Source organism: Peromyscus californicus, unplaced genomic scaffold (genome assembly GCF_007827085.1).
Source record: "Peromyscus californicus insignis strain IS unplaced genomic scaffold, ASM782708v3 Scaffold_12__1_contigs__length_115047231, whole genome shotgun sequence".
NCBI classification, from domain to species: domain Eukaryota; kingdom Metazoa; phylum Chordata; class Mammalia; order Rodentia; family Cricetidae; genus Peromyscus; species Peromyscus californicus.
Genome location: NW_026294413.1, coordinates 97,226,889 through 97,250,811, shown reverse-complemented (window position 1 = coordinate 97,250,811; position 23,923 = coordinate 97,226,889). Strand labels below are relative to the sequence as shown.

The 23,923-nt window shown below is 40.0% G+C and overlaps 1 protein-coding gene across 6 annotated transcripts in view; it reads left to right on the top strand.

The window, feature by feature from the left end:
- The window catches only part of Ccser2 (coiled-coil serine rich protein 2), a 135,436-nt gene that overhangs the window by 18,276 nt on the left and 93,237 nt on the right, over nt 1–23,923 (top strand). For all 6 annotated transcript variants that reach the window (XM_052733989.1, XM_052733994.1, XM_052733991.1 and 3 more), the window contains exons 2-3: nt 17,952–19,404; nt 20,441–20,637. In XM_052733989.1, coding sequence (XP_052589949.1) covers nt 17,991–19,404; nt 20,441–20,637 — 1,611 coding nt within the window. In that variant the 5' untranslated portion in view covers nt 17,952–17,990. The remainder of the gene's footprint in view (nt 1–17,951; nt 19,405–20,440; nt 20,638–23,923) is intronic.

Here is a 23,923-nt window from a genome sequence, read left to right as displayed (position 1 = left end):
AAGTCCTCTTGGAACCTGGCGGTAGGTAAAGAAAAGCTGTTTAGTTTCTGGAGACTTCTCTTTGATTGCCAACAGTCTTACATGTAATTTGTCTGATTTGTAACGTTGCACATTAAGGTGCTTTAAAATGTAAGAGTTGTTTGGCATGGTGGCACACATTGAATCCCAGCACTTTGGAGGCTGAGGTAGGAGTATTCAAGGTCTGAACTACATTGGGAGAACCTGTCTCCAAAACAAAAGGAGCGAAAACTTTGAGTTTCTTGTATTTGGAATGGCTTAGCACTTACTTCAAAATAATGGAATGTATAGTCTGTGAACATTTGCAAAGGATTTTTTTTTTTAAATAATTAGCTTTTGCTGTTGCTTTTTGACCAGTACTCATTTTCTAATGGATTTAGGTGTTCATGAGGCTGGCAGTAGATTTTCTCCTGGATATTACCTTGGAAAAATCTGTGAGTACTTGGTAATATATCAGTTTGAATTCAGAGGTGAGATGGAGGTGTTATTTGGGATTATATCAGTCTGTCTAAGACCTTCTCATTGAAGCAAATGAGAGAGGAAGGAAAAAGGCTTCAGAGACAGTTTTCAAGGTGGACCAGAGTTGAGTGTCACTGTCAGCCTAGGGAGTAATTCAGTGTGTACTTTGGTGAATAACCCTGAAAGGGCACAGTGTGGTCAGAGTTCCTAAAGGTTTGGGAGAGAGTAAATGAAAAGGAATACCAGAACCAAATTTTGAAAGGTTTTAGGGAGGTGGGGGTGTTGTCTGTCTGTCTGTCTGCCTCTCTCTGTGTGTGTGTACTTGTGCATGTTGTACTGGAGATTGAACCCAGGGTGTCACACATCCTAGGCAAGTTGCCCCGTTACTCAGATATATTCCCAGCCCCATTTGTATTTTTATTTTTGAGGCAGGGTCTGGCTAAATAGCTTCACCTGACCTTCAAGTCCCTCTATAGTTGAGGTTGGCCTTGAACCTGTAGTGCTCCTGCCTTAGTCTCCCAGTTTCTGGGAGATAGGCTGTGCCACTAGGCCCAGCCTGCTTTTTTTTTTTTTTTTTTTTTTTTTTTTTTTTTTTTTTTTTTTTTTTTTTTGGTTTTTTCGAGACAGGGTTTCTCTGTGTAGCTTTGCGCCTTTCCTGGAACTCACTTGGTAGTCCAGGCTGGCCTTGAACTCACAAAGATCCGCCTGGCTCTGCCTCCCGAGTGCTGGGATTAAAGGCGTGCGCCACCACCGCCCGGCTCCAGCCTGCTTTTGTAATCTTAGCTGCCCTCACTAATAAGCTGTGTGTCTGTTGATTGATGATGTTTCCTCGAGGATCCATTTACTTAAATCTGAGTACTCAAATTATCAACACTTTGGGAATGTGAGATACAAATAAAGTAATATACATACCTGACACACAAGTGCCTAATACCAGCTGCTGTTAGCATTGCTTTGAGACATTTGGAGTACCACAGGGAGGCTTTAAGACCGACATGCTATAATTTTAAATATTAGTTCTGGAAAACAGAAAGAATGGAGAGCTGAAGGAAAGCAAGGAATTAAGGTGGCTTGTGCTAGAATATAGGTTTAGTGATGGTAGGTTTGTGCTGGTGAGATAACAGAACCCAGATAAAAGTGGAAGGAGAGAACCTACTCCTTTGACCTCCACACTTCCTGCACTGTGGCATGTGACTCCCCATATCATGTGTATACACAAAAAATAGTTGTGATAAGTAATTTTAAAAAAGATGGTAAGGTTCTATGTTAAGAAATGAGGTGATGTTGGAAGGATGAGATGGGTTTGAGACTTCTTATATACTGCCATACATTGTATCCCTTAAACTTGGGATATCTGAAAGAGCTGGGAGAATTGATGGTAAAGTGTAGATGTAACCGTCTTATTAAATAAGAAACACAGAGCCAAATACAGAGTTAAAAGCCAAGAGGTCAGAGCAATAGCTAAGAGCTGAGATTAAAAACCTTACCCTTCACTGCCGCTGCTGTCCTACCTCTCCGCAAGAGAGCTACTTCCTGTGTGTTTGTCCTTTTTATTGACTTTTTGTTCTGCCTTCTAATTGGTTGTAAACCCAACCACATGACCTCCTTGTCACTGCCTATCTATACAGACCTCCAGGTCTTCTATGGTTGGTATTGAGATTAAAGGTGTGTGTCTCCATGCTGCCTGTATCCTTGAACACACAGAGATCTGCCTGTCATTTGATCGGGATTAAGGGTGTGTGCTACCACTGCCAGACTTCTGCTATGGCTTGCTATTAGCTCTGACCCCCAGGAAACTTTATTAATTAACATACGAATAAAATCACATTTCAGTACAAATAAAATATCACCATAGTAAAGATGTAGGCAGAGTACTCAGTGTAACATTGCACACTGTATTGTTTTTTTTGCATATGATTTTTTTTACTTTAAAATATAATTATACCATTTCTCCCTCCCTCTGTTCCCTCTATCCCTACCATGTCTGACTCCCTGTCGCAGTTCAAGGACTTGTCTTTACTGTTGTTATGTACACATTTTAAGTTAACAAATCAATATATAAATACAACCTGCTGAGACTGTTCAGTATTACCTTCCCATATATGTTTCTAGGCTGACCATTTGGTATCATATAACCAATCAGGAGTATTACTCCTGGGGAAGACTAATTCTTACCCTCTCAGCAGTTATTAATTACCTGTGGCTCTTCATCTAAGGCTGGGGCCCTGTGAAATTTTCCACATCTACGTTGGGTTGGGATGTCACCTGTTGGAGTTGTCTCCTTCAGGTATCCATATTGTTGAGCTTGTGTGAGTGTAGCTTAGCTTTCCTGCCATAGCTAGAAAGCACAGTCTTACAACAGATATCCTGGTCCTCTGTTTCTTAGAATCTCTCCATCTCCTCTTCCTAGATGTACTTGGAGCCTTCATTATAGGAGTTTTGTTGAAGCTGTGGCACTTGGGAATGTTTGCCCCATGGCCAGTGTTGTTTATATTTTGACTAGTTGTGGCTTTCTATAATGGAACGTTTCCTTCTGCAACAAAAAGAAATTCCTTTGATGAGGATGAGCTCTACACTTACCTGTGGGTATAAAGTAATTATTTAGAGTGCAGTTAGGAATTATACGGTTTAAGAAAGTGGTGGTTAGGTCCTCTTCTAAGAATCATGGCCTCATTGATCAGTGTAGTTGACTGTATTCTATGCTCAATTGGAAGAGCTGAAGTGGGTAGTTAGATGTGCTCATTATTGCCAAAGGCCTGTGAGTGAACTTGGCTGACTGCCATTGCCCAGATGAGTCTGGAGTGTGTCATAGTTGGGTAGGACTGTTGGTTGCTTCCCTCCTTTGGAAGTCTTCGTGGTGCATTCTTGTACAATGAAAGCTAGTCCTTAGGGAGGAGGCTCTCAGGTCAGATCCAGTTTGGGTTCTCTGGGTCTTGTGTCTGAAGAGCATGGTGCCTTCACCAGTAGGGATGTTACTTTCCACCTCTTGGGGGAGCAACCAAGGACAACAGCAATGAGACTTTTTGTTTTAACATAGTTCAAGCCTTCCCATTTTGTAGAGCTTACTGCACTGTGATGGCCACATTTAGCTAGTAACTGCTGTATTCACAGGGCAGATATATGGATTGGATAGAACAGGTATAGAACCTTTACGTTGTCTTCAAGTGTTGCTGGAATATATACTGTGTGGGATGAAATTATTCATGAGATTGGAGGCAGGTGTAATGGTGATTTAAGCGTATATACCGTTTGAGGTTAGAGAAGCTAAATCCTGAAGGTTGATTGAAGGTGGAATAAGGAAGCCGGGCATTCAGTTCTTTGTATTGGCCATTAGGTGGCAGTCTCCTCTCAAGTTAGTTGGCGTTTGGAGAAGTTTGTGGGCTATTGGGTCTTTATTTTTCAAGGTATACTTAGAAGGAAACAGTTTCTTAGAAATTTATATAAAGGGTTTCATATCACATGTATTTAGGTTTTACAGTGCTCAGTATGTTTAAAGGAGCCACATTTTGAAAAAGGTTTTTGGTGGAATAGAAATTAGTTGTGCTCTGAATAGTATGGCTAATCAACTCTGTGGATTGATGTCTGCTTTTTGCCACTTCCCCACATCCCAAGAAGTACTCTCTCTGGTTGTGGTGCCTGTGAAGAAGACTCCTGAACTTCATAGTGCAGTGCAGTGCTCCTTCACACTGTCTTTGTGACTCCATAGAAGTGCATTTTCTGTGGTGTATACACAGACCTTGATGTGTAACCGAACTCACTGAAACATTTGCCTTACTGTGTATGATTCCCTTTTAATATACTCCAGTCTATTCTTGTTGTTGCAAGACCCTGAAAAGACTGCTTCAGATATATAAAAATAACTTTAAGAAACAATTGAGCATTTGTAAAGCTACTGAAACTGTAACTGTCTTAGTGTCTGTGCTGATTTTTCCTTCCTTATGTAAACCACAAAATGAAAAAGGTTTATTTAAAATAAATTCTGTTGATGCAGTTGCCAATTTGTTATAGGGTTGCTATGACAACATATTTTAGACTAAGTAATATGAAATAGTGGAAATTTATTGTTCGTAGTTCTAGGGCTTGAGAACTCCAAGATCAGTTTACCTATAGATCCACTGTTCAGTGAGGGCTTTCTTTCTCAGGGACTACACTGTGTCCTCACACGATAATGGGGGAAAATCAGCTGACTTGGGTACTGAAAAGAGCAGCAAGTGCTCTTAGCTCTGAGCCAACTCTCCAGCCCTCTTCTTCTTTGTTTAAGGGCCACAGACTATGACCTGCATAATTTGTCCGGTCTAATCACTTACGGTACCCAAGGAGAAGTCCATATGTAATTGGTGTCCTACCTCCATCTCATGAGGATCACAGACGCCACCAGACCTTGCTCCAGACGTCTTTCTAACGGTCAAGCTGACTTGCTTTTCTCCCTCAGTCTGTGTTTCAGAATTTTCTCTTACATCAGCGAGTTGTACTTCCATGTGTAAATTGTGCTCTTACAGCATGCTTCTAATTAGAAAATGGTTTTTCATTTTCTATTATTGATTTCTTAGCCATCTCTTATCTTGAGATGGCTATAGAAGTATTTTAGGCTTACTATACCAGGGATAAATTCTTTTTCTGTTTGTAATAGTTGACATTTGCTTTTTATGTTCCATAGTACTGTATTTAGGTATGTTTGCATGAAGAAAAGTTATTTTATGGTACAGTTTTGGGGGTGAAGCAGTGGGTCTTTGTGAGTTCAAGGCCAGCCAGTACTACATAGTGAAACCCTGTTTAGAAAAACAAATATGGCTTCTGTCCATGTTATAATTCATTATCCACAAGTACTTCTGTTTCCTTACAGTGATGTTCTCTACACCTGCAATTTATGTATCATTTGATTTTAAAATTACTTAATCTGTGTGTGGGTTTACAAATGTGAATGCAGTGCCTGTGGAGGCTTTAAACGGGCAGCAGGTTTGGAGTTGGAATTAGAGGCAGTTTTGAGTCACCTGGCATAGATGCTGGGAACCAAACTCAAGATGCTGGAAGAACAGTGTATTCTCTTAACTGCTGAACCACCTCTCCAGCCCTTTCATTTAATAGAAATTACTTAGCCTCTCCGTGTTTAGTGTCTTCATTTTAAAAGTAAAGATATTAATTTCATAAAATAGTTGTGAAGATTTTATATACATTAATGCATAGGAAATTCTTAGAAGACTGGTTAACATGTAGAACTACAAACTGCTGTTGCCGTTGCTGTCCTAGCTCATGTAGAGAGCCACTGGCTTAGGTTCTGTTGCCCTGTATTAACTTGGACGAGTTACTTAGCTCCTCTACTGTATAATCTATCAAAGTTACCTTTAAGGTCCGGGGGCATGTGAGGAGGTAGCCACAACCCCACGCTGTGCCTTTTGGCTTGGGTGGGCAGAAATCAACCAGTGGTTGGGTATCATTATAGTGAGTGAGTACAGGGTGGAGAATTTGGAAGAGAGGAGGCAGAATGGTTTATGTGCTAGGGAGAGTGGCAGATCTTAGCGGGTGAGGGTGGTGAGGAATGGGCTGACATGGATGGCCTGCTTGCTACCCAGGTCCATGGTAATTGCTGGACATGGGCTGCTGCCGAAGGCCGTGTCGTGGGCTGTGGCCCTGACATAGCAGTGGCGGTCTGTGTTGATGTCTGTGGCACCTAATACCTCCGAGGGCCCTGTGGTCGCCTGGAGTCTGGGCTGCCACCTGCAACCATGTTGATGTCCTAAGAATATGTCCCCACTGGGGTCATGCTAATCTAGGTGACCTGCAATGCCAGCTAGGGTCACAATGACATCCGGGCCCAGGCTGCTGCCAAGGATCATGTCTGGGTTCATGGTCCCTCTATAGCCAGAGACTGTTGATATTCATGGCCCTTGTTGCCGTCAAAGGCCACATGAATGCCCAGGATCCATGCTGGTTTCTGAGATCTGTGCTGCTGACGGGCCTATACAGACATAAGTGACAAGTGCTGTCACCAGGGGCCGTGACATCATATGGGTTTGAGCAGTGGCCAAGGCCATGTCTGGGTCTGTAGCCCTGTTGTAGCCAGGGTCTGCATTGATGTCCGAGGCTCCTGTTGCCATTGGGGGCTGTGCAGATGCCCGGGATCTGTGTTGCCACCTGGGGCCATGTTGGTGTTTGAGGGCCATGCTGTCACTAGGTCTAGGACTCAGTGACCTGCACTGCCAACCGGGGCTATGGTGACATCTGGGCCCAAAGTGCTTCAAAGGACCATGCCTGTGCCCATGGTCCAACCACAGCCAAGGTCTGTGTTATTAGCCATGGCCTGTGTTCCCATCAAGGGCCATGAGGATGTCAGGGGTCTGGGCCACCATATAGGGCTATGTTAGTGTCTGAGGGCTGTGCCTCTGCTGAGGCCATACAGATCTGAGTGGCCTGCACTGCTACCTGGGGCCATGGTGGTGTTCGGGTCTGTGCTGCTGCCAAGGGCCATGTCTGGTTCCATGGCTCTGTTGACGTCCTGGTCTGTGACTCCTGTTACCACCCAAGGCAGTGAGGACAGGGCTGCACAGAGTTGGTCCCACCCCTCACTGGCTGCAGCACTGGGGAGAGCAGGCCCTGCATCTTGTCTAGGCAAAGCAGCAGAGCTGGTCCTGGTGGTGTGGATGTGAGAAAGGGCACGAGAGCTAGAGAACTTGCTGCCTGCTGCATTGGGTGATCTAGCTGGGGTAGTATTGGAGAGCTCACCTGGGAGGTGATGGGTGGTGACGACAATGGAAAACTGATGGGCTAATCAGCCTAGCTGTCACCCAGGCCCAGAAACAGGGCTATGAGTTAGCCCATCTAACATCCACCGCATCTGTTAACTGCAGGAGCATGTGAAGGGGCTGGACCTGCAGATCCCAAACTGCAGATTCTCTACAACACAGCATAACAGGCTATCCAAGAGGAGTCCCAGTGAGGGCTCATTATTGATAGTATAACAGAAACCAGTGACCTTGAAGCAGACCAATGACTCATAGCAATGAACACTTATAAGTGAAGATGTATGGGCTTACAGGTACGCTGTGTGACTTACTGGGCCACACTACAGCTTCCACGCTGAGAATTTTTGTTTTTTGATTGTTCTTTTAAAATTTGTTTTGTTTTGAGGTTGCAAGGACAGAGGGCAGATGAGAGGGGACAGGGAGATGTATGGGATCAGGAGGCATAATGTGAAATCTACAAAGAATCAATAAAGAGTTTTAAAAAGTTATCTTTAATGACCTTACTGTCGTGTTCTCTTGTTTGAAATCAGGGACAATTAGGCTCTTCCACTTGTTTGGTTGCATAGGACTAGAGTTTCTTGTTCAGGTGGTCACAGGGTCATTGCACAGCACATTTTCTACACATATTTCTGTCTGTTGGGATGTTGATCTGAGTGAGACTGGGCTTGATTCATTTGTATACATCAGTGTTTCTTATTGTGCCATAGTCGGTGCTAGAAGCTGAGAATTTAAAAATGATTTATTAAGGTTATTTTTTCACTGCAGTTATAACTTTGAAATTATTTGTATTGCTCAGGTCTCCATATCCTTGCTGGCTGAATTTGCTCATAGTATTTAGTAAGACCTCATCCTTGCTTCCCCCAACCCCATTGTGCTGCAGGCATTATTCCATATCCTCCAAGTTCAGATGTCCAGGCTACAGTATGTCAGTGGGGCCTGTTCCTAGTGTTGCTACTATAGGCCAAGATGCTCCTGGAGTTGGAGTCAGGAGCACCAAGCCACCAGGTTGACATGTTGACTTGTGTGTAAGTTAGGATCGCTCCTTGTTTTCCCTGTCTAGTGTTTTATGTCTCATAATAGAACTCCATATCTGGTACCAAATGTTCCAAAAAAGTACTGTACTTTTTATTTTTAACAACTTCTTTGAGTTCTTATATCTAAAAAGGATAAAAAATTCAAAATCGAAACCAAAAGGTGATTGCCTCTATATTCATTCCTTTAGGTTAATGCCTAAATCTTTCATGCTTTAAAAGAATAGGTGATTCTCGACTCCATTTCCTTATCTTTCATTCTTGAAGCCATCTCACTTTGTCTCCTTAAACTTCTTTGGCAAAAGGAGCTCATACTAAGAAACTATCAGGTCCAATCGTTCTTTTGCATTTTTACTTTTTCTGTTTTTCTGTGGAATTTGACATGGCTTCTTCCTGTTGTCTTCCAGGTAATTTTTTCTTTTTTCTTTTTCTTTCTTTCTTTCTTTCTTTCTTTCTTTCTTTCTTTCTTTCTTTCTTTCTTTCTTTCTTTCTTTCTTCCTTTCTTCCTTCCTTCCTTCCTTCCTTCCTTCCTTCCTTCCTTCCTTCCTTCCTTCCTTCCTTTCTTTCTTTTTTTTTCTTTTTTTTGATCCTCTCCTTTGCTGTTAGGTTATTCATTATCAATCTTCTGTTGCCTACTGTGCCCCACCCTTCATCCATGATCCAGGAAGTTACCTTAAGATTCCAAATTCTCTTTTGTATGTTTTTCAGGGTACGCTCCCTTGTTTCTCATGAGCACTTGATCTCTCTCTGTCCCGACAACTCTCAAATCATTACCCCTTTCTGTCTTTGCTCTTGCTTTTTGGTTTCCTTTGCTTGACCAGGAAACACTATCACCTGCATACTCTGTAGGCAGCTTGTCAGTATCAGCTTACCATACTAAGTTCAGGGTCTTGTTCTCTCAATTTATCCTTGATAAGGCATTCCTTGTTGTTCAATTGGACAAATCTGGAATCTTTTCAGTTGATGAATTATTCATCTATTTATTTCCCCAAAATTGTCTAATGTGACAAAATCCCTCAGATTTAATATTGGTAATCTTTTGTATTTATGCCTTTTTTGCCATAATCCTTGCAGTCTTTTTATTTTTCTTTTTTTTTTTTTTTTTGGGTTTTTCGAGACAGGGTTTTTCTGTGTAGCTTTGCGCCTTTCCTGGAACTCGCTTTGGAGACCAGGCTGGCCTCGAACTCACAGAGATCCGCCTGGCTCTGCCTCCCGAGTGCTGGGTCAGTCTTTTTCTTAACCCATCTCCTTTTAAATTGATTTTCTTCTTTGACAGTTTGATACGCATATATAATGTATTCTCATTACTCTCTCCCCTCTTCCTTCTCTCATCCCCTTTGATCCCTGTTCAGTGCTCTCATCCCTACAGTTCCTTTCCTAGATTTATAACTTCTGGTTTTATTTGTGACCCTTTTAGTTTAACCAGCACCATCTATGGGAGCTTTGGATTAGAACTGTCCTTTGGGCCTGGTGGGATCATCAGTGGTTAACTTTTTCTTTTAGTCCATCCTCCATATGGAAGTCAGAGTGATTTTTCAAAATTTAGGTCACTTTCCTTTTTGTGTGGTATATATGTCTGCATGTATTTATGAGTATGCAAGTATGTGTGCATGTGAATGTTAGGCCAGAAGCTGATGCTAGGTGTCTTCCTCCATCACTCTCCACTTTATTTTTGGAGACAGTGACAGACCTAAACCTGGAGCTCACTGATTGGTTAGACTGACTGGCCAGTGAGCTCTAAGGGTCTTTCATTTCTGTTTCCTACCCCCTTAAGTATTGGAGTTGTGGTGAATGTGACCACATCCAACTTTTTATGTGGGTGCTGGGGTTCCAAACAAAGGTTCTCATGCATGTACAGTAAGCACTTTACCCACTGAGCACCTTCCTTGCCCCTCAAATTATTTTTCTTTTCTGGTTTTAGGTGTTTTGGTTTCTTCACTGCTTTATAGTAAGTCTGGATTTCTATTTTTTTTAAATGAATGTTTTTTGCTCACATATATTTCATACATGTAAACAGTGCATCCTGATCATATGTACACCATCTTCTCCCTCCTACTGTTCCCAGGCACTCCAACATGTCCTCTTATCCCCTTCATCTATTCTCTTCTTTTGGTAATAACCCACTGAGCCCACTGTCTCTTGGAATGTTAACTGATCTTGTTGAACTGCCCTTGTGCAGGTATCCTAACTGTAGTGATTTCATGAGTTCAGTAGTTGTGTCATGCCCCAGCATTTCACAGCACTCATCCTCCTCCAGCTCTTACATTCTTCCTACCTTTCTTTTGAGATGTTCTTTGAGCCTTGAGGTTGGGTACTGAGATCGATATAGGTTTCCCATTTAGGATTGAGTACTCAATGGAACTTAATTCTCAATACTTTGACCAGTTATGAGTCTCTACATTAACTGCTTCGCTGGCCAAGGTTGAAGGCAGCACTGATCTATGGGTATAGACATAAATATTTAGAAGGCATTTTGACAACATGTGATTTAGCAAAACTTTAGTAGTAGGTTCCTCCCTAGGTCCTGAAGCCTCCTGACCCATGGGCTTTTGACCCAGGTTTTTGTAGCACCAGGCCTAAAGTCCTTCCTGTGGAACAGGTTTCAAATAGAATCCAAAGGTAGTTGGTTATTCCCATGACCTCAATGCTACTATTACACCAGTGAGCAAGACACATAAGGTCCTTTGTAGACTACATTTTCTCTGTGCTCTCCTTTTCTTCTGATTTAGTTCTTTGAATATTGTATTATTTTCCTTGATTAGCTAATATGTGTTTTCTGAATGTGTCATGCTGGGTTTTGTTTATGCTTCTGACTTAAAATGTATTGTTTTCCATATTTAGTGTCTTTGTTATTATTTGTTGCTTCTTTTTGAGCTCAAGCATTGCCTCCTCTGTGAAGCCATATATGATGTCTCCCTCTCCTAAACATTTTTTTGTCCCTGTGTGCCACCCTATATATTGTAGAGATTATAGTTTTGTATTACCATTTCTTGTTTACATGGCTTTTTCTTTGGGGATATCTTATTTTTTCTGCAACTTCTAGCACAGAGCCTGATGTATAATGGGCTTTAAATAAATGTTTAATGAATGAGTAAGTGTATTTATGTCATTTCTGTAATGAGAGATTTCCTTTCTTTTCCCAGATCATAAGTTCCTTATATTACACCTTGTTTACCTTTCAGAATCTTGTCTTAAAGTTCTGTTTAATAAAAAAGGCATTATGTTAATCTGAGATTGAAGTATGCGGTGAATTAAGTGGGACATTCCTTCAAAGGAGAAGATAAATTATGTTAGTCCAGCGCACAGTGAGATTACCTTGTCATGCCTTGTGTCTCAATTACTTTATGGATGTGAATACTGCACCTCAGTTCAGTTGCTTTGGTATTTTGCAAATAAAGACATTTTTGCATTGGCAGTGTGTTGGTCTTCACTAATTTGAAGGTTTTTTTTATTTTTTTAAAACAACTTAAAGATGCTATAATGTGGGTTTCCTAGTTGCTCTTAAGAGTTGTATACTTGTCTGAATGCTCCGTAATTATACCATACATGTGCTTAGCATTTCAAAAACACAGTCATACTAAGACTAACACTGTTGTCACATCCCATTTCTTTCATAATTTAGTATTTCTAAATGTGTTTTGTGCCCAGAAGTTTGTTTCTTAGAAAAATGAAAAAAAAAAAAAATGAGGCACCATGGCTTTGAGTTAAATTTTTAAGCAAGAAGGCATCCATCATGGAAGAGATGGATTTTTTTTTTTTTTTTTTTTTTTTTTTTTTTGGTTTTTCGAGACAGGGTTTCTCTGTGTAGCTTTGCGCCTCTCCTGGAACTCACTTGGTAGCCCAGGCTGGCCTCGAACTCACAGAGATCCGCCTGGCTCTGCCTCCCGAGTGCTGGGATTAAAGGCGTGCGCCACCACCGCCCGGCTAGAGATGGATTTTTTTTCTGTGAGTGTTAGTAACCCAGTGTGGTTTCTGTAGTAGAGGTGAGAAAAATCAATGGTATAAATTGGTACCTCTTACACTTAGGGCAACAGAAGCTTGTAAGCCGTTTTGTAGGACCTCAGAAATTAATTGAAATACCCTGCCAATTATGTGTTGGGCTTCTATGTTTATATCTATATATATGTTGATTTTGTAGATTGAGGTACAGATGAGTAAAATTTTCAGTGAGACACTGTTGCTTTCACTATACATATATTCATTTATTTATTTATTGGTTTTTCGAGACAGGGTTTCTCTGTGTAGCTTTGCGCCTTTATTTATTTATTCATTCATTCATTTTTTGTTTTTTCGAGACAGGGTTTGTAGCTTTGCGCCTTTCCTGGAACTCACTTGGTAGCCCAGGCTGGCCTCAAACTCACAGAGATCCGCCTGGCTCCCCCCCACGCCCCCCATACTGGGATTAAAGGCGTGCGCCACCACTGCCCGGCTCATATTTATAAAGCACCAGTATGTGTCACACTATGTCCTAGGACTTAAGTGAGAAAATAAATGGATGAAAGTGAAGAACTTGGCCTCCAGTAGAGGGAATATGAACTTGGAGTGGTCCGAGGAACATTTCTTGGTGAACTGACATGAAATAAGATCATGCTGTGAGGAATGTGAGAAAGGGGGAATCCTAGTACTCCCCAACAAATCATATGTACGTGGTTAATGAAATAATCTTGGGCTAATGACCACTTGCACTGTCTGTAGAAGTCTTGAATCCTCTTAACTTTTTATTCCTCCACTGGATTTAGTTTTCAGTATATGTCCCTATACCTCCTTTTTATAACATGACTTATATTTGTGTGTGTGCTATAATGTCTACTCTTTGCTAGACCATTCTATGAGTATGAGACTCATGTGTGTACCATGTATAGTAATGATAATAGTAATAGCAAAATAAATATATGGTAATATGAGTATCATTGCACTGGTGTTTTGGAAAGCAGGTAGTAATTCTGCCAGGAAAGAGAATGTTTAATGTACATTTTTAGGTATGTATTTTAATTTCAGCCTATGTTTTATTCCCTGTAGGTGGTAGAATTCAGATGTGTAGAACTCATAGAGGACGTTCTTGCTTCTTTCTTGCTTCCTTTGCTTCCAGGGATTTGGGGAGATTATTTAACTATAAAACAAGACATCTTACTCCAGATTTCCATAGCATTAGGTTAAAAATCATGTGTTGTAAAAACTGCTCTTGAAAATTCAGAAAGTGACCTCAGTTTAACCTGGTCACCATTTCTTGCAGCTTTGGTTGAGCACCAGTTCAAGTAGTTATATACTTACGTAAAATATATTTATGTTTAGATGCTACCTTGTACTTGGTAGTGCGTGTCTTCCGTGATAGGCATGTAGAGGCTGTTGAAGGGAAGATGAGTATTCCCTCGTGTTCACTTGGAGTAAATGATGGAGAGAATCATCTATACCTCTAATGTTTCTTTAGCTTCAGGAAGTAACTCTACTTTGTCTAAATTAAAATTTATATCTAATTGAGAAGCTGAGACGGATTATGAGTTCATGGCCACCTAGGCTGCAAATTAATCTTTCCTTCCCCCACTTTTTAGTGTGATCTGACTCAGTCTTTGTTTAATTTTCCCGAATAGTCTAAAAACATCTGTTACTGGAAATTTGCTTAAATTAGGGATCCCTTTGGGTTCTGCACATTCCATTTGGTTAATATGTTTCTTCTGAGTTTGTAACAATCCCTCTTCATCTGTTGAGGAAAAACTTGAGTGTTTCTCCTGTAGAGGATTTTTACAGTCTAGATTTAACTGGTTATGTCCTGTGTTGCTTAGAGTTTTTCTGTTCCTACCCTTTCTTGTAAACTGGCAGGTGTGACAGGTCTAGAGACCTGAGTATCTTCAGATGGTTCCATAGGCAAGGGTATTTCATAGGTGATTCTGTGTGTTTCTTTTCATTCATAACAGGATGTCAGGATTGATTTCACTTTATGAGTTCTTTTACTGTGTTGGAGCCTGTCAGAACTACTAAAATTTATTTTTCTGTGAAAATAAAATTTCTATGCATGTCTGTCTGGATTTGATAGAGTTCTCTAGGGAAATTGAGTGAATTGAATCTGTGTAAATTAGAAAAATATTTATTAGGTTGGATTCCATATAGGGATTGCTGGAAAGGCTTAGAAACATGTAACTGCTCAGTCCACAAAGCTGGATTGTTTAACAGTGTCAGTCCAGTGCAGAAGGCTTAGAAGCTCTTGGAGTCTCCTTATTAGGTAGTTTGGAAGGCTGAAGAAGCTGGAGTTTGATGTCAGCTAATATTAGTGGACACAGTTGCTCAGGGAGAAACGAAGGCAGGCAAGCAACACTGTCTTTTCCTTGGACTGGAATGTACATTATCCTGGAACTCGGTCTGTAGACCAGGCTGGCCTTAGAGATCTGCCTGCTTCTGCCTCCCAAGTGACGGGATTAAAGGCGTGCACTACAACCGCCCAGTTTACGGAATGTTTCTTATTTAGGTATTTATTATCTATACTATTTAGAACAAACTTAGTGGGGTAACATATACTAAATCAAATCTACAGAGTGTGTGCCACTAGTGAATTCACATCCCAGTAACCATCTATCCATCCGAAGTCACTCGTATTACTATTCTCTTCTACACTTGACTTTTTGTGGCCCTGCCCTTACTGCTCATTTAATTAAATTTGGGGAACTTTGTTCTAGCAAGCCTGGTATAGACCACAATATTAAACTGTTGCATGTTGAGATTTGACAAGCACTAGTGTATGCAAAGTCTGCATTTATTTGTCATGTCTGCATACCTCCTTATTCAGGTAGCTACAAAGGTATTAATAGGCTTCATTATTACTTCATCAGTGGTATCAGATTATTTTCCTTGGCTTTAACTTATAAATGAAATTTGCATGCTCCAAAGTTTGCACACTTGAACTCTGGTAACACCTGGGAGGAAATATGTTTATTGTTTGGGCAGGAGAGATTCTGATTCCACTTTCTATGCTAATATTCTCGCTGCCCTCTCAACTCAAAATTCAGCAAATAATACACTTTGATTTTACACCGACTAAAATGATGTTCCTAAGTCACAATTCCCCGAGCCTGACTTTTGCAAGTTTGGTTCCATTTCACTAAAAATTAAGTTGTAGTAGAACAGAAAAGGTCAAGCTGATAAAATAATAATGGGGCTTTATATTGAACTTTGAGTCTTCCTTTTAAAACTGTGAAGAACCTGGAATGAAATGTACAGTTTTAAATCTTTGGAGGTTTCCTTTCTACTTAAACGCTGTAATCAAGCATTTGAATCAGCTTCTGTTGCATATGACAGACAGGAAAAACTGAGCAAAGAGGATGTGAAGGGAAGTAACTGAATAATACGAATTAAAAAACAAACCAACAAGTCATTTAAAATTATGGTGTAGAGTCTGAATGTGAAGGCAAGTTTTAGACGTGTCTGCCTATGCCTGCTTAGTCGTTAGCATTGTTCAGTTAATTGCCCCTAGACTAAGTAGCAAATTTTTGCTTATTACATCCCTAAAATTGAAGCAATTTGTAGCCTTCTGAAAAGCTACTAGCAGTACTAAATAAAGAAGGTGAGTGGGTGGCTTCTTAGAGGATAATGTAATGGATATGAATAGAGTTTGCAAAGGGGCAGGGTTGACTGTTCTCCTTCAGAACTTACCACTCCGGCTCTGCAGTACTCATGCTTCTCCAGTGATATTAGCCTCCTACATCCTTCCTTCATGCTTGTCCCTCACTAATGGTGTGCCTCCCAGTATATTTCATTCCTTTGTCATTGAAAGCAGTCTGTCCTGACCCTGAAATCAGAAGTTAATCCAGTCCATCTTTGGTGGTTTATGATATTATTTTAGTTTTAGACTTGAGATAGCTATGGGAGATGGGTAAAAATTATCACCCTATAATTATGGAGATTAAGTAATTAATGATAAAGTTATAAACATGGTGCTATGTATGTAATGTTCAACAATATTTGTTCCTACTTCCCAGTTCTTATCCAGCTGCAGATTCCTTTTTTCTTTTTTTTTGATTTTTCGAGACAAGATTTCTCAGTGTAGCTTTGCACCTTTCCTGGGACTCACTTGGTAGCCCAGGCTGGCCTCGAACTCACAGAGATCTGCCTGGCGGGGCCCCCCTCCCCCCCCCCCCCCCCCCCCCCCCCCCCCCGGAACTGGGATTAAAGGCGTGCGCCACCACTGCCTGGTACAGATTCCTTTTCAACCAAGAAACTTTGATTTATTAGTTTTTCAAAAAGAGCTTATATAGTTTTGAAAATTCTTTCAGATGTGTCATGCCATAACTTAAAAAAATATTATAGAGATGAACTCAGGGAATCTTAGACATTTCCAAGCTCTGTACTAGCCATTCTTAGTTCCCTATTGAAACTCAGAAGCAGTATTTATTAAAGTATCTCACAGATTATATCATTAGAGATGTAGCCAACATGAACTTTTTCAAATTGTTCGTGATTGCATTTTTAAAGACACACCAGGTGAAGGAAGCACATCAAAGACAGCATGGCTACTGTAATGAGGCAGAATCACAATGCTTGTTTATTTCAGAGCTGTACGCGAGGAGGAGGAGGAGGAGGAGGAGGAGGAGGAGGAGGAGGAGGAGGAGGAGGAGGAGGAGGAGGAGGAGACAGAAGGTCTACTACCAGTGAAAATAGCAGGACTCACACAGATACACAGGTTTAGGATATTTACATGAGACATCAAAATAATTCCATTCTAAGACCACAGGTCGTTTGTTCTGCAATCATTTTTTCTATTTAAAACTCCATAGCATTACTGTATAGGTAAAAGTATATTCAGATTCTAACATTTTCCCCCCTCCCAGTTGGCAGGTACTAAAGCACTTTGTAGTGACAGTGTGTCTGGCTTTTGAGCACCTCTTTAGAAGCTGCTGGAAAACAACATGTATCATGCGTATTTTAGACAGGAAAGCAAGGATGGAGAAGTTAAAGGCTAGCATTGTCTCCTCAGTCTACTTCTTCAGGAGGGGATGCTGTAGTCTTCCCTTGACACTACATGATGGGGTCTTTATTATGTATTATTTAACAATTGGAAAATGACTATTACATGTGCTTCACTATTGTTACCTATTTTCTTACAGCTATTCTAAAAGTGTTTGTGAGTATGGAAGTATGTTTTGTGATAAAGGCCACTATCAAAAATGGGAAAAAGTTGTCTGGCATGGGTATTGGTACTGTTTCTTTTACTGTGTACAGCAAACATAGCTGCTCGATCTTGACACCACTGCAGAATCTAATTTGAATTCATAGTCCTTTTAGTACATTAATGGCTTAAAGTAGCCACCATCAAGCACAGGTCCATAAAACACTTTGTTTTTTTCAGTCTTGATGTACTATGTTTATTAAAAATTTCAGGGCTGGAGAGATGTCTCAGAGGTTAAGAGCATTGGCTGCTCTTCCAGAGGTCCTGAGTTCAATTCCCAGCAACCACATGGTGGCTCACAACCATCTATAATAAGGTCTATGTGCCCTCTTCTGGCATGCAGAAAGAACACTGTATACATAATAAATAAAAATCTTTTTTAAAAAAGCTTAAGATTAAAAAAAATTCAAGATTAGATTTATTTTTACATTTTTCTTATTTTGTATAGAATCATGGATAATTTTCTGCCTATAACTAATAAATACATACTTATATCCATTTATTATACTGATTTAACAATGTTTAATCTTCCTTTTTTTCTCTGCACAGATTCTGTCAACTTTTAAGAACAAATGCACCTTATAGCTCATGGAAGAAAAAACACAAATCAAGACGTTTTTGGGTTCCAAGCTGCCAAAGTATGGAACAAAACCTACGAGAAGCACACTGCAGCCGATGCCAAATGGGGCCGCTGTGGCTTTGTTAGGGACTTCCAAGAGTAGTAATGTCAAGAGTTACATCAAAAATAATGGCTCTGATTGCGCCCTGTCCCATTCGTTTAATTGGAGACAAGCAAATAAATACCAACTTGGTTCACAAAATACAGCAGAACTTAATAATATTCAAAGTACACATGATAAACTAATTGATCCTGAGCACCATGCTCCTGCTCCAGGAACACCTGATGGGAATGGGATAAAGGGAGGTTTGAAAAGTGCTTCCTTGTTCACATCCAAGTTAGCAAGACCATCCACCATGTTTTTGTCATCTACAGAGGAGTTAAATCAAAAATCTTTTTCTGGACCATCTAATTTGGGTAAATTCACCAAAGGCACATTACTAGGAAGGACTTCATATTCTTCGGTCAATGCTAAGTCACATTTGAATACGTTTTATAGGAACCGATCACCTGGTAACATGCAGAAGCCAAGAGTGAACTCCTGTGCCACCAGAAGCAGTTCTGGAGAAAGTTTAGCACAGTCCCCAGACAATACTAAATCTATTACTTGTGAAAAAATGGTAAGGTCACAAAGTTTTTCACATTCCATTCAGAATTCCTTCCTTCCGCCTTCATCTATAACCAGATCACATTCCTTCAACAGAGCTGTAGACCTTACAAAGCCTTATCAGAACCAACAGCTACCCGTTAGAGTGCCTCTCCGGTCAGGTATGCTAACGAGAAATTCTCGGCAGTCAGAAGTACTCAATGGGAATGAACACTTGGGGTTTGGTTTTAATAGGCCTTATGCTGCTGGTGGAAAGAAATTGGCTTTATCCAATGGCCCAGGTGTATCTTCCACTTTGGGCTATAGGATGGTTCATCCCTCTCTACTGAAATCTAGCCGACCTCCATTTTCTGGGACTATGACAGTTGATAGTAATAAAAATTCTCCTGCTGACATGTGTGTAGAGGAAGAAGCTATAGTTTCGGCAAAGGATGGCTCTACTGGTAAGGACCAAGAACTAGTTGAAAATGAAAGTTATCGAACAGACAATGATCAGACCATGAAGCATGATTCTAAAATTAGGTACCTGAGTGATGATGTGGATGATATTTCCTTGTCATCTTTGTCATCTTCTGATAAGAATGATTTAAGTGAAGATTTCAGCGATGATTTTATAGACTTAGAGGACTCCAACCGAACTAGAATAACCCCAGAGGAAATTACTCTCAAAGAAGAAAAGCATGACAATGGACCATCAAAGGATATATTTGATTCTCCTAAGGAAAATGAACATATCTTCAGTAAAGCTGATGAGTGGATAGATATAAGTGTCTCTGGTAAGTATGAATATCCTTAATTTATGTGCTTTTTCCTAGTGATTATAGCAGAGCTAACATCTAGGATTGTCCGCTGATCGATTCCAAGATGCTATTTGACTGAGAAGACTCATTCTAGATAAAAGTGGAGCAGTATATCAGCCTTGTGGCTTGTTTTGATCCTATTTTCATCTTGTCTAGGATAGATTAGTCCAAGCACTCTAAACTTTGCTGTTTTGGGGCTGTCTTCTTCAGGCTTATTCCCTTGTAGTATAGGCTATGCTTCCAGATGATTTTCCCTGCTTTGCCTTGGAGTGGCTTGCCATTAAACACTACCATTCACTGTAGCCATCATTGCCATCTGCTAAGAGTAAAGCTATAGCAAACACCAATCAGCTAACAGGTTGTGTTCAGTTGAATACTTTCTATCCTAGGGAACGCTTTTGGTTAGCAGTCCTTACATTTCAGTGAAGCATTATTTACTGAGGAGAGAAAGAGAGTGTCTATTTAATATTTCTTCTTAGACTTGGCTGTGTTGGTACTTACTGCAAGATGAAGGTTTTTTGTTCGATTATCCTAAGATGAACACTGAAGGGAGTGCACAAAGGCATGCCTAGTCAAGGGACTAGGTCACACAGTGATGCACTAAACTCCTGTTGTTTGCAACTCTTCTAAACGGAAGATGTCTAGAACACATTTTTTTTTCCTGTTAAGGATGCATCTGTGAGGCTAAATAGTTTACAGAGAGGGAGAGGATTTCCTGAACAGTGGTTAAAATTCGGTATCTTGGGAAATATTAAAGGAGTATGAGGATGTAAGAAATGTTGCAGAGTGAGTTTTCTGTTTACCACAAAATGTTTCAGCAGCTTATTTTTAAAACTCCTATTTTGCCTCCTTTTTTGTTAAGTTTATTTAGAATTTAGAAGCAAACTACTGTTGTGGTTTTTGAACCAAATGTTGTTATAATACATTGGATTATTAGAGCTTATATTTTAGAAATGAGAAATGACTGTTTTGTAAATTCATGTTTTTTTCTTTCTTTTAAAATCATTTGAAGACAGGAGTGAATGTACAAAGCATACCTCTGGAAATAACTTGATTTCACCAGATACGGATTACAGAGCTGGGTCTTCATTTGAACTCTCTCCATCCGATAGCTCTGATGGAACGTACATGTGGGATGAAGAGGGCCTGGAACCCATTGGAAGTGTCCATCCTGTTGGCAGCTATGAGTCCTCTGAAATGAACAGCATAGTATGTATGGGTTTGTGCACCCTTTTGGAGTTTTCTTTTGACTCTATTATACAGAGACATATGACACTGATATATATTTTAAACCTAGAAATCAACTTTTTTATTTGAGAAGTAGCAACTCATACCTGTCTGTTAATGGCTTATAAAATGTGTAACTAAAACAACAAGAATATGTGACATTTGACTTTAATGCACACACACACACACACACACACACACACACACACACACACACACACACACGTACGTAATTTTTTATACATCTATGCATTTGTGCTTACTGTATTGGTCAGGCTAACCTGAGAATGTGGCTTTCAAGGAGGTGGAGGGCATGGCCTATAGACATTTTTAGTTGCTATATTGAGAAGTGCCACTGGGTGAAGGGAGGTCAGGGTTGGTGCTTTACACTGGTGTTCCACAGAAAGGGTGGGGAATTGATGGAAAAGTTGGTCTATAACCAAGAATTAGTTGTTAGGCTAATAGCTCTGTTAGGCTGTGTTGATGTACTCCCATTCCACTACTATCTTACTGTGGCTTAATACAATGGAAGGGTTTGGCTCTTGTTTTTACAAAGTTTACTGTAGGTCTGGGTAGCTCTCTAGGCCAGTTGCCTTTAGTGGCCTAAGTTGCTTTGGCCTTGAGCTTGACCTTGTCCTTGAAGCCCCTAATTCCTGTGATAGAAGACAGCATTGACAGTCATACTCTTGCAGTATTTAATTTGGCCTGCAAATGGCATTGGGTGCTTTCACTCACAGTCTGATAATCAGAGCTTGTCTGTGGTCCCACATAAGTACTCAGGGGATAGGAAATGTGATCAATCCCTGTTTCTGGAAACAGGGAACTAGAAGAGCTGCTGGGCACTAATGCTTGGCTCTTTTACAAAACATACAAGTAACGTGGATAATGACATGAATAAAATGTAGCTGGTGTAATTAAAATGGCTCAGTGTAATTATTTAGGTTAAAATAGGAATCCTCATACAATCAAATTGGTTTGTAGATATATAGCATTCTAACTGGCTCTTCAGACAGCATAACTTTATATATTCATATAAGCCTGTGACATGGACAAACCAGATATTTTACAAGAGGCTTTTAAGTTTCACAGACAAAAGGAAGCCTTTGTTTGTGTATGTAATTTACAGAGTATCGTCATATGATTAGGTCAAAGTCACAGTTTAAGACATCACTATGTTCTTTACTAATAGGCCTTTTAAATGTATAATCAAGGTGCTTATCAATATTTTGTCCAGTAGATGGCAGCAGTAGGTCACTTAGGACATTCTTTTTAATAGTTCATTATCATAACTAACAGAAGGCCCTCTCTGCAGAGTTTAGAATGTACATGGATGATGTTGGTGTTAAAATCCATGAGTTGGGTGTCTTGATGAATAACAGATGGGAAGCAACAAGTCTTCATACTACTTTTGAACAAGATGGTGGCTCCTCATTTTTCTCTCTAGTTTCTTTTTGAGTCGGGGTTTCACCATGTAGGCCTGTCTGTCTCAGAACTCTGTGTAGACCAAGCTGACTTCAGATTCACAGAGATCTGCTTGCTTCTGCCTCCCAAGTGCTGGGATTAAAGGTGTACACCACCATGCCCAATTTTGATATCCAAGGGGAAGACTGTCTAAGAAAGGATGGATGTATTGACAAAAGCATGTTAAGATCTTCTTTGATAGTGGACTTACTGTTTTTGATGGAAGTTCATATTTTTTGCTTTGGATATTTTCAGCTTTCTTTGTTTTCATGATACATCACTTAACTGTTTGGTCTTCCTTGAGCTGCTCTGGTTTGGCTGATGCATTTTGTCTTCCCTCTTTTTGCCCAGATATCAGTATACTTTCTCAGTTTTATTTTGTATATTTCCTCCCTTTTGCAGTAAACCTGCTTGATCCTTAGCAAATAATTTATTTAAAAATAATTTTGTCTTTTTCTTTTAACAAGGAGTTTGTACTTGCATTTGCATTTTTGATGTACTTCACTCGGACATCTTACTGTTTTAACTTAAATTGTCTTCCTTTTTCTATTTTTCCATTTTTCTTTTACTTTGCTAAATAATTTCTGTTAATATTTGTAACTTAACTCCAAATGAACTTTAACACACTCTCTCTTTTCTTGGGCTTTACAACAATGTTAATTCCAGTCCAGGTTAATATAAGGGAAACTTCTTCAGATTGTACACTGGTTGTCACTGCTGATGCAGTTTAGATGAAACCACCCACCCTTCCTGTTGTGAATTTAGCCCAGGGTCTTGTGCATACTGTGTAAGCACTCCAGCTCTGGGCTGCATCCCCAATCAGCTCCTGTTTCCTTTAGCTGATGCTGCTTTTAGAGTAAAACTTTTGTTTTTGAAGGAAAAGAGTGCTAAAGACACATGGCGAAAGTTTATCCGTTGTCAAGGATAAACAGAGAACTTTCAGACCAGCACTTCATAAACAGTTACCAGCTAGAATTTTGGCTGTTGGTTTACATGCTTAGTAGTACTTGTGTATAACTACATTCAGTAAAGCACATGAATTTACAAACAGCCCAAGGAATTTTGGTGGAGTTGTCCAGCTTGTTTTGGGGACTATTGCCATCACCTCAGAAAACTCTCTTCTGTTTCTTTCATTGATACTCTTATTCCAGAGAAAAGACTTTTTACCACGAGAAAGAGAGGAAAGGATGCTGGAATGTTTCTTCTGTCACTGTAGATCAGTCGTCCTTGTTCTGAAATATAAAAGGAGCTGGGCGCATATTATTTTGTATTTGGCTTCTTTTAATGAGTTGTAGGATTTTTGTTTTATTGTCTGTTCGTTTGTGTTGTCCCTCCTCCTCCACATGTTTAGAAGTAAACATTCTACCACTGAGCTATCGCAAACCTTGTCCATTCTTCTTGTTGAATCCTATTTCTTTGTGTGAATGTCATATGGCTTGTTGCATCCCCTTGTTGAGTGACTTTTTAGGTTGTTTCAAGTTTGGGGCTATTTAGAGAATTGAGACTATTCTGTTGTATATTTTATGAAAATTCATTTCAGTTGGCAAAATAGAAGAGGGACTCCTTTAATTATAGGTATGCTTATTTTTATAAGGACTACCAGTTTTCCAAAGTAATTGTGTTTACAGCTCCCATTGGCAGCAAATACCCCTTCTGAAATTTCTGCTTTCTTTTCTACACAGTCATGTTGTTTGCCTCTTTTGTTTACTATTCTGGTGGGGATATCATGATACTGCTTTGAGATTATACTTACCACCTGTTAGGATAGACTCTTTTGTGAAATGCCTTTTATTGGTCTATTTACATT